We start from the raw sequence: 11,648 nt of genomic DNA, 5'->3' as shown, positions 1-11,648 counted from the left end.
GCTGCCTTTTTTTTTTATAGCTCAGAAAGGAGAAAACAAACGTCTGGGAAGCCAGAAAGGGAAATGGCAGTAATGGTGCCTCATCAGCGAAATGCAGTTTTGTTTATATTAAACAGTTTCATTTCCCAGAAAAGAATTGTTTGCCTGAAGAGAAGTTCTCCTTACCTGAGCTTCATATTTGACAGCGGCAGAAAGAAGAGCAATGGCATTCTCTTCACAAATGCCTTGTTTGATTGTTTGCTGGCAAAGCTTTTTCAATCTGTTTTCTCTATACAGTGTTGCCAAATCTAGCAGTCCTGTAAAAATTCACACAATTTTAATTACCCTGGTGCAAAATGTATTAATGTCTTTTAAAATTAATCAATTACCCTATTGTTTCGGCTGAGCTAATCAAAGACTTGTTCTGGGTTTGTCCCTAGATGACGTGTGCATTTTTAAAGGTCCTCAAAATACGTATCAAAAAGGGACCCTTTTATTACAATGCAAATATTCTGTTTTCTTGTTCACTGGACTGTACCTCATTCTAGACCGCACTCAGTGACTTGCATCCTCTTAAATTCATGTGGGGAACAGCTCCCTTTTCAATAATTATCAAATCGCTGCAGCTACTCAAACAGAAAAGTTTCAGGATGGCATTTGTGCCTTTTTAAGGAAGAGAAAAAAGCTCCTAATATGAGAAACGGCGAGCTCTTTTTGAACATTGTGCATGTTTGATCTTATTGCACCCCCACCACTCATTCTCCTTGGCCCTGTTTCCTGCTACTGCATCCCGTCTTCCTGACACCTGCCAAGCTCAAGATTTAAATGCTAATAAAACTAAACTTAACAAGCCCTGCTTTCCTCACCCTGTTGTGACACACAAAGTGAACTTCACAGAAACTGTAACCTAGAGTTATTTCCATTTATGACAAATACCTATTGCGTCTTCAGGAGGGAGCCTAATGTTGTCTGTATACAGGTATTCCAGGAAGGCTCGGTAAACAGGATAAGAAAATTCACTCATTTCTATAATTTCATCATCATTATTCAGTATGGAACGAAAATGTTCACATCTACAAAACACAGACAAAGATAATACGCTGTAAAGAGTTAAGCTTGAAAGATGAGCTGCAATAAGAAGTTGGTAAAAAACCCCCCGAACAGTCATAACAGACTAAAGACATAACCATAAATTCTGGCTAAATGATTTCTTGGTTTGAACACGTTTATTCCTTTAAGCCTTATAAGGCTTATAAAACCTATATTAAAAAAATAAATTAAAAATTCAGAATTTTCCTTTATTTCTGTTTCTAGTATTTTACAACAGGCTCCATTTATACTTAAAATATCTTTAAGGGTAGTCCGTGTGGTTTTTATGTCATCAGCTTGAATACCTTACACATTAACTATGAAATGTATTACCTGACTCCTAACAGACAAAGCTTACAAGTAAGTTAGACAATTCTCACATTTTAGCCCGCTTTCTCCAAAATCATCTAGTGAGGAGCAAATTCCTTGGTATTTTAGATAACATTTATTCCAGTGTCAGAGTCCATATACAATTTAGCGTAGATTTAATCATTATACTCAAGGATTAAACTATTTAAAGTGAAGACACTCTCACCAATATCTTTCATCACCTTTTCTTAGAAGTCTGAACACTTCTGTGACGGACAAGGTACAAACAAGGAAAAAGCGCCTTCTTTGACAGCTGTATGCTGCAACTTACAGTTCACAGTAACTTACAGCTCACTGTAACTTGCTGCTCCCTAAAAAACATCCTGGAACATTTGAATTGTTTTGGAAAGTTTTGCTGATTGATAGAATGAACATCACCACCTCAGGTTTAACAGCCACAGTTTTACTAGAACTTACTTCTTTATACCACACTACTTACTTTCTAACTCTCCCACATCAGAACTTGCTTTTCTTTCACTAAAACTTTAATGTGAAAGGTAGGTTGGTTTCCTTTTAATGATGCTGGGACAAGTATAAATGAAAAATGTTTATTCTACCACTTAATTTAATCACATTCGATTGTACCCATTACTTAAATAATTTGTTTTCTTGGTATTTTATTTTTAAAATAAAATACACAAACATCAAGTCAAATTCATAAAGAATTAAAATGTCATTATCTAGCTTCTGCCCCCTATTGTACCACATTCTGGCACTGGAAGAGGCAGACCGAACCCCATTCCTTTGTTTTGCAGAGCCTCACGTTAAGTGGTGGTGACCATGCCATCCATCCAGCTGTGGAACAGACATTGGGAATGGTCTGTTGCCCCAAAGGCACCACACGGAAGTAAAAAGTCAGAGAGATGGTGGTGCATGTTGCTTCCTTAAAAATAAATAAGTAAAGAAATAAAAATCAGTTGGTACTCATCCTTCAGTCTCCAAAGTACCTCGAAGTTCTTTATCCTTTGGAGTGTCTCTCTTCCTCTCTCTGTCTCTCTCTCAGTACAGACAAACCAGACACCTAATTTTGGCTGGCTAAATGCAGAGCAGATAAATCACACATACCCATGTATCTGTTTCTGCAGGCAGTGTGATGCTTGGCCACCCTCTCACTGAGCTGGGTGTTGCCCTGCCATTTCATCACCATCACAGGCTAATAACCACCACCAATAAGATCTAGTTCAACAGTAACACAGTGAGATGGAAAAAAACTCTTCATAAATAGTAAAGAAATGACTGGATAATGAAAAGGAGCTTTTACCAGCACTGCATTAACAAGTGATAGGATGAGAGGAAGAGGCCTCAAGTTGGCCAGGGAGCTGGATATTAGGAAAAATTTCTTATCAGAAAGGGTTGTGAAGCATTGAAACAGGCTGCTCAGGGAAGTAGTGGAGTCCCCATCCTGGGAGGTATTTAAAAGATGTGTAAATGTGGTGCTGAGGGACATGGTTTAGAGGTGACCTGGCAGTGGTGGATTAATGCTTGGACTTGATGATCTTAAAGGTCTCTTCCAACCAAAATGATTCTGTGATTCATGATAATGCTCTGGAACAGGCTAAGTGCTGCAAAACATCACATTATCCTCTGATCCAGCTGCATAACGAGACTTTAAGGCTTAAGGAAAATATTAATTCTACAGACTTTGCCTGTTGCTTTATTATTCTTGCATATTATTTTGATAATGCCATATATTTAAATCAATTTAAGAATCAGACACATTTCCTTCCCAGAATGCCATATAATCTGAGAAAAGTAGAGGGAGAAAAAATAAATAGGGAAAGTTACATATAATCTGATTATCAGGAAAACAAAGCTCAGAAACATTGTGAGGATACACAAGATTTAACGTGGTGTCTGATGAAGGATACGTGGCATTCCAAACAGAGGGTGGACTATAGGCACGAGTGTAGTCTATAAGCAATGAAAGAAGTAAAGGGAAGAAAACAGTAATACAGGTAATTGGAGTAGTGAGAGGAAAGCAGAAAGGAGCAAAAAAGGGCAGGCAAGAATTAATATGGAACTTTAACTTTATGCAGTAATACACAAGAAATCACTAACGGGACTCAGAAGCAAAAGGAGGAAGATGAAAGTGGTAATAAACAGGATGAGACAGCCAAGCTTTTTGAGAAAGAAAATAGCAAAGAGAAAAAACTATCGTAACAGTGAGGATGGAGCAGAAGCAGTTAGAAAGATAGATCTAAAGCAGTGTCTCTTAAATACCCTAGCAGAAACTGCATCAGCAATAACAAATTAATCTCTGCAGGTTAATAACTATGTGATTAGTCTGTAGATCGGCGTACGTCAAATCTGACTGTAAAATGGTGTTAATTTGCAAAAAGCTGTAAAAACAAAAAGAGAAGCCAGATTAAAATTCAAATTCACTGATTAGAAGGTGTAAAACAAGTAGGATAAGAAATCTGACAAAAAACGAAAAAAAAAAAATCTGAAGAGCATCTACAGAAGTTTCTGAAACTACTGAAGGGTCCCGTGGAAGAAAAGGCAGGCAAGAATAAACACAAAACCCCTCAAATCATTCCAGTGAAGGAAGCTAAGCACGTGAAGGAGAAAATACCGATTCAAATGACTGGGAAGGCAGCAGAAAGAAGCGAGCCCCTTCCTCAGCAGAAAAAGGTTATTAGAAATCAGGGTCAAGGCAGTTCAGGTAGCAGGAAGGAGGATACACGTCAGGCGGAGAGGAGTGATGAAAAGGTTGGTAGTAAGCATCATGTTTGGCAATTCCAAGCAGAGAGGAAATGAGGAAAAGAGAGTGACAGTGAAGAATGGCAGGTGAATGCCATGGCTGAGTGAAAAGGGAGTTTGTAAGAACAAGTCAAGAATTTTGAGCAGCAATTACTCAGCACAGTGGACTACTCCCTACAGGTAAATTTATATTAAACTATACGGTTTGTGCCTTACCTAATTTTGAGAAGAACTTTATGAACATGAATGTATTTTCCATCCACCAGGAACTTAAGGTCTGCAGTTTCAGGGTTGTCAAATTCCTTCTTTAGTGACTGGGCTACTGTTAGATGGTCATCAGGCTCTAGAATAAAAAGGGGAATTAATAACAAGTAGTAATACAAGTATCTCCCATGACAACAACCTGGGTATCTGTCAGCAATTAACACTGTTAATAAATATGACATCCCTTTAAGGCTAGGAAGAAACCCCAGCAGACTATGCTGGATTCAGTATGATCCCCCAGAAAAGCAAACAATATCCCCATTAAAAAAAAAAAAGTCCCACTCCTCTAATACATCTATATGAGGCCAGAAAAAAAAAAGCTAATGCAGTCTCAGGAGCTTAATGTTGCATCTGATAGTAAATACTATCAGTCATTACTGGGTAAATTATTCTAAATTAAAAGTGTTAGTTATTACAAGATAATGAAAAGGTCAACCAAAAAAATCACAGTAAGATTTCCTAAAATACTCCCATGAGGAGGCATTGTCTTACAACAGAAAGCAAGCTCTTACATAAACATACTGCTTGCAGTCAGTGAAACTGCCCAGTACACTAGCCCTACAGGTAAATAGCAACGGTTACAGGTCTATTGAAAAGATGTTTTCCCTAGACTTACTGTGTTAGAAGCACTCTGTGTGAACGTCTGCATGTTCCTGTTTGTGTCATATGTACGTATATCCCACTGTGCTCGTGACACTGACATTACAAAGTTGCCAGACAGCCTTGAAAAGTCATCCAATCAAATTTCTCTCATGAAGTGTTTCCAAATCTCCATCTTATTCAGCAGCCTCAGAGAACTATGTTCTTTAATACTACTAAAAAAATAAATCCTCTGCACCTCATTCTTAACCCAGAAAATATTTTGTCTTCTTACCATACAAAAATAGGGTTTACGCAAATTTTTGTAAGCTGTTCTCTACAGAAAATTACATAAATTCCAGGTCCTTTAACCTACTAAGCTTGAAATAAGAATGGTATTCTGCTGGAAATGAAAAGACCTTCACCCCCAAAAACTTAAACACCCATAGTTTGATACTGTTACACTTCTTCTAGCACAATTATTTTTCATTTCATTTAGAGGATGTCCCTTATGTTCAATTAGGGCAATAATTTTTGAAGTGCACTTGATTACAGGTAAAAGGATTGCGGGGTTTGGGAGAAATCCAACGTGATAGCAATAAAAAATCCTTCTGAAATAATGATACTATAAAATACTTTGTTAGCTCTTATTTTGTACAGTGTGGTTTATTTATTCAGACATCTGCTATCCAAATAATTTTAACAGACAATGCAAAGCTGAAGGTCTTCTTCAAAGTTAAATGGCAATTCAGATGTCCACCAGTACACATCTCCAGATGATTTCTACGGCCATTAAAGATAAACTGAATATAGTGAGGTTAGGTTATTAAATTCTTAGAGGGAAAATAGGTGCTTTTATTTGTTACAGCAGAGAAGGAGGAACCAGAGGAAGGAAATGAAGAGGCATTTTGCACTGACAAGGCACAGTCAGTGCTAAGGATTGTAACGGAAATGGCAGAAGTGCCATAAACAGGGAATGGATGGCAATGCCTGGGAGAACAGATGGAGAAGTGTCGTAAGCATGGCAGGTGTCCACGCACCTAGTTCAGCAGATGTTAAGATCCTAGGACACAGCTGCCTGATGATTCTCACCACACGTAGATCAGGAGACAAACAATAGTGAGTCAGTCCTGACAACTCGCCAAGTTGGAACAGGATGAATAGACTAGTCACTCTCAGCTCCTAGAGCATGCAAAAAGGCACATCGAAAACCAGCATAGAGTCACCTACCTAAAAGAAACCCAGGAGACCTGATGAGGGCCCGATTGCCATCATTCTTCATCCCGTGTCATCATAAGGAACCCTGCTCTGACCACCTGAATACACGTTTTAGTGCTGGGATGGTGGCCAGACCACTTGGCACATAGGAGAATGTGGGTTTGAAAGTGCATCTTAAATTAGTTTTGTTTAAAAATAAAGTAACTTTTCCCCCGTCAGGTTTCACCTTGCGCTTTGGTACAACATTGCTATAGTGTTGCAACGTTATTTCCAAAGGAACTAGAAGTCAAGGTTAAAGAACAAAAATAAAAGGAGCTGCTACAGCCAAAAATGACTCCCAAGGTGTGAAGCAGTGCAAGGAGGTTGGGTGTATTGTTCACGGTAACAATGAAGGTGGGGATAAAAGATGTGTTGGGAAATAGTTATGGATGTAATCTTAATCACGCTGTGTTAAAGGGAGTGAATACCTACAACTATTAATGAACAATATGCTTATTAATAAACGGGTTACTTGGAAGTCTTCAGCATAAAGGTAATAATTACATGAATGACCATATATAATCCCATTCATGACCCACTCAGGACTCTTATAGCTGATGTAAAACAGCATTTCTGACCTAAAACAGCATTTGTAGAAAAGGATAAGAAGAGGTGAATTTTCAGAAAGGAGCACTGAAAAACTGTGACAGTTTCAGTCTCACTCAAGCAGTTGTATTCTCTATGAGGAACAAAATAAGGAAGGAGGTGTCTTTTGTTTCTTGCCTTCTTCCACTCTCTTTTGAAAAAATTCCCCAATACCCTGAGAAGTTACTCTAATTACTAGTAGCAAATATTAGGAATATTAAGAATTGCCACAGTAATCAAGCATATATCTTACAGTTCCAAACAAGCCACCCTAGAAAACACAGCTGCCTCAACCTAGAAAAAATGGAGTTCTTTGGAATGTGAATTTTTGCAAAGCAGTCTTCTGAGAACAGGATTTAATCCTCTAGCCTCTCAAAGCTGATATATGAGTACTATTAACGGAATTTCCTTACCTTGGCATCCAGAAGGCACCAAGGGAGCAAAGATTGTTCTACAGTTGTCAGACAAAAGCATACAGCAACACAAAAGCAATTACAAGGCAGTAGAGAAGTGGAATGGAAGCATGATGGACTCAGTACAGTTCAAATTGCAAATTAACAAGTTGCTGCATTCTAGCTTTTAGCTTAAGCTCCCTTAGATGACCTACAGATGACACCAGGAGTCTCATCTTTGATTAGGTTAGCAGAGCAAGTAACTTTAACAGCAACCAATATGGAATTTAATTTGTAACTAACAATGATCTCTCTGTCAGACAATACTATATACTTAACTTCTTCTAGTCAGGGCCAGCAAGACACACCTTAATGTTAATCAAATACCTGAGATTCAGCAACTTGTCCCTTCAGAAGCCCGGGTCATGATCATTTGGGACTTTAACTGCCTGTGGACAATTCTGAAAAAGGGACTTTGCCTCCCTCAATTCTTAGCAGTCTACTCAAGGGCATCAAAGAAACCTTCAGTGTTCCTAATCGTTCTACATAGCTCCCTCAAGTCTCCAAATTCAAGCTCAGCTTCTCCAATTGTGGCCACTGTACAGTAACATTCAGCAATTACACAAAAAAACCCTCTTCCCAAACCCACGGCATTTCCCCTCAACAATAAAACACATCAATAAAATGATCATTTAGTACTGCCATCAGGCCTTAGCAATTCTTACAATTCCACCACTTACATACAGAATACATGGTTATGAATGTGCTTTTCAGTATACATTTTTGCAAGCAACTAAATTTAGGCTTCAAATACAGGCAAACTGTTTTATGCACTAATGAGTCTATTCAGAAGATGTCAAAACAAAAAAATACTTAAGCTCACCTACTGATAGAAGACGCCACATAACAGCAGGGGTAGCAAAGCAAGCAAACACGTCGTCAGTGCAGGCAAAGTGAGTGAGGTGGGGAAAGATCACCGACTGCCCACGGCATTGGCCCCACATGTACACCTGGCCACTCTGGGTCTTGGCAGCCGACGTGTGAGCAGAGTGGCAGGCTGCAATCTCTATAACTCTGAATTTCCAAGCAAACAAAGAAAAAAAGCACATCACTCTCATAAGAACAAAAAGCAGTGAAGATGCTCACTATCTCCTGTCTTTCTCTAGTGCAAAGAATACTTGTAAGCATGCACGTGCTTCCAATTGCAGGAATTAATTAATTAGCAAAATTAAAAGGGCTATCAATGTTTCTTCGAATAGCATGCACTCAAAGTTTCTCTGAGAAAAAGCAGTTTCTCTGTTGCAGCAGAGCAGTCTATCTGCTACAGCACATTCTCTGCTGACCCCCTCGACTCTTGGCTCCCTCACACAAAGCTATGAGTCTGTGAACGTCCTCAGTGGAGCGGGGCAGTGAGGTGCGTGGCTGCATTAAGCTGCAGAGAACAGGTCTGGAAGTTAATTGAAAGCTTTTTCCTGCTTACTTGTAAGTAACAGTTATAAACTAACAATTTAAACATACTGCTTTTAATTAAAAGAAATTAAAAATGCAATTATTATAATTTATATTTAAAGGACTTTCATTTTGAAAATTAGAAATTAGAACCAAACAGCACTAAAAGCTGCTTCTAAGCATATTTTAGCTATATTAGGCTATCTCACTAATCCTGGAGCTGATTTAGATTTCAAAACTCTCACTGCATACAATAATACACAACCCACTGTTTTGCAGTCTGAACTACTGCTTGTTTACTTGTTCTCCCAGCTGCCTGAGGAAAATAGCTGGGAAACGACTTGTTTAAAGCTGTATGTACAAATCTTGCAGGCTTTAGCGAGGCGATATTCTCACTGACACCAGGAATGCGTATTCTGGCCAACAAAACAGGGAAAGGCAGCATACAACATTAAAATTTGTCCTCAAATGTGGTAACATTTTTAACTGCAGCCAAAGTGCCTGGAAAAACCTCAATTACATTTTAAGCAAAAGCACAAACACAAAAACATAGCAACGTTCAAAACCAGGCCATGTCTCATCACCAGAGAGGAGCTGGGTCTTCCTTACAATAATGCACGCAGACACAAATTTAAGAGGAACATCTCATTTCTCTAATTATTCACAACAGGCGGCCAAATTCAAGACCTCAGTAGTAAGAAACAGATTCAAATTTCTTGTCAAGTACATACATGGCTTTACATCAGCAATAGAAATAACTGTTCCACTACCCATCAAGATCTTAGAAGAAAGTATTTAACTCGTAAAAATCTATGCTTAATTTTTCAGGCAACAACACCAAAAAAGAACTCCTCCCTTTCTCTCTCTCCTGGGTTATGAGTCAGATTTAATAACAGAAATACTAGAATTGCAGATGTCCACTTCATTTTTACTGTGTCCTTCTTGTCAAAAGAAGCATATTAAAATACAATTTATATTCAGAGACAATAAAGCTTTTATAGTTGACTTAATGTAACTACACCACTGAAGAGAAACTGCAATTAAGGCCTATACAGTACAGTGTGAGACGAAGCAGAAAATAGCACATTCAGGTGCAGAACATTCACTTTCTCTTTCACAAGGACAGTTATGGAGCAGATTCAAGCGCTTTCAGTGAAAATTCTGTTCACATTTAGCAGAAGAATCATGCAAAAAATTATAGGCTATTTTTACAAAAAATAGGTTTAAAATGCTATAATTTTCTGTAGCTCTTCTAAGAGTATGCCAACTAATGTCTGACTGAAAGACGGTAAGTATTACCTGTCCTTGTCCACAGTAACTGTTGTAGGGTAAGACTGGTTACTTTTATTCCCAGTACCTAACTGGCCATATGAATTGGCTCCCCAGGCATAAACCTGACCTTCATCTGTCAGCACTAATGTATGTGCATAGCCACAGGCAACCTACAAGGAATAATAAAAAGAAAAATCTTACTTTTATGTAACAGAAAGTTAATAAAGATAGATGCCTGTTACGCTATATGTTAATATTATTGATTCTGTATCAGCATAAAAATTGCAAAAATTACAAATACAGGTAAGTTTATTAAAAAAGGGAAGCAAAGTAGGTGAGGTGACTGAGGGAAAAATGTACCAGTGAAGAAGCCTGCCAGATAATCTCAAGAGCACAGCAAAAGAAAAGCTAGAAATTCAGAAAGCTCCATGACAAATGTGAACAGTATACAGGAAACAGTATACAGGCACTGACAGTCTTGTACTGACCCTGATCTATGGGCAACTGCTCCAACATGAACAGCCGAACAATGTAAAACCAGGTGAAGTCACCCTATCTGCTCCTCTCCTCCCAGAATTCAAAGTTCAAAACACTCTTGTAAATTTTCACTAAGTTACAAAATCAATGTTTTCTAGCAGGTTGTGTCATTTTCCTGACTGTATCCTCTATTTGGGATAAATACACTGATGGCAGCCTGCTGTTTGGTAATGTGTGACATTAAGAGTAATCATGGAATCGTAACAACTGTTGAGCAAAAAAAGTTGCAGCCAATCTGCTCAGACTGCAAACACCAGTTAGTCACTGTGGCTGCAGTGCAATTCGGTCTGCCAGAAAGACGAAATGCTGAACTGCAGCATCTTCCCAGAAAAAAAAAGATGGATTAATGAACAATGGGGTGGCCTAAGATGACTTCCTTATTTACTAAAATAACAGGATTTTTTTTAAATTAAGTTTCACAGGGAAAAAAAAAGACCCAACATTTCTAATGGTCTAGTTCTCTTTAAGGAAAGTCCTGACCTCACTGAAGTCAGTGGCAAAATTCCACTGAACTCCACAGGGTCACTTTCCCTCCTCCTGACAGAGGTCCTTTTTAAAATAAATTTTTTTAATCTGATAAGTGGCACTTCAAACAAAGAGATAGAGGACTATCTCCTTTTGATGTAGAATATGCCTTAGCATATTTTCAGTTGTTCATAAGGGTTTGACACGGAGCATCACGCACATACCCGCTGTACACGAATGCCTTGCAAAGCCGCTATTCGGCATGGTGTTGGCTGATTGCCGCTGCTGCCCAGTCCAAGCTGGCCGTTACCATTGTAACCCCAGACATACACCTTAAAAACAGAGACAGGGATTTTAACTGTTTGCTACTACCTACTTCTTCTGAAAGCAATGTAACTACGTCAGAGTTACAATAGTAATTTTCTTCAATATTTCCTGTCTCCACACCTTAGGACCTGTACTTTATTTGTAGATGCACATCAACACACAGACATACAAATATACACACACACAGAGATATGCTTTTCCACACTGCAAATTTTGAATGCTGTTTCTATTTAAAATACCAACTGCATGCTCGCCTAAAATTCTGAACTTCCAAATTCATGTTGCTCTTTAAGTTACATTACATAAGACTACAGTATTTTAATATGAAGAGTAGAAACTAAGTGATTTTATATGGCTGTTTCCCAGCACAGATCAAATTCAGCA

At 38.4% G+C, this 11,648-nt stretch overlaps 1 protein-coding gene across 1 annotated transcript in view; it reads right to left on the bottom strand.

Moving 5' to 3' along the window:
- The window catches only part of RCBTB2 (regulator of chromosome condensation (RCC1) and BTB (POZ) domain containing protein 2), a 23,230-nt gene that overhangs the window by 3,671 nt on the left and 7,911 nt on the right, over positions 1-11,648 (bottom strand). Inside the window, exons 6-11 of the mRNA XM_010145756.1 lie at positions 11,162-11,269; positions 9,963-10,105; positions 8,098-8,288; positions 4,354-4,480; positions 916-1,052; positions 166-296 (exon numbers count right to left, since the gene is read on the bottom strand). Coding sequence (XP_010144058.1) covers positions 166-296; positions 916-1,052; positions 4,354-4,480; positions 8,098-8,288; positions 9,963-10,105; positions 11,162-11,269 — 837 coding nt within the window. The remainder of the gene's footprint in view (positions 1-165; positions 297-915; positions 1,053-4,353; positions 4,481-8,097; positions 8,289-9,962; positions 10,106-11,161; positions 11,270-11,648) is intronic.

Source organism: Buceros rhinoceros, unplaced genomic scaffold, assembly GCF_000710305.1.
Source record: "Buceros rhinoceros silvestris isolate BGI_N320 unplaced genomic scaffold, ASM71030v1 scaffold11161, whole genome shotgun sequence".
Classification (NCBI taxonomy): Eukaryota; Metazoa; Chordata; class Aves; order Bucerotiformes; family Bucerotidae; genus Buceros; species Buceros rhinoceros.
This window is presented reverse-complemented; position numbering and strand designations above follow the sequence as displayed.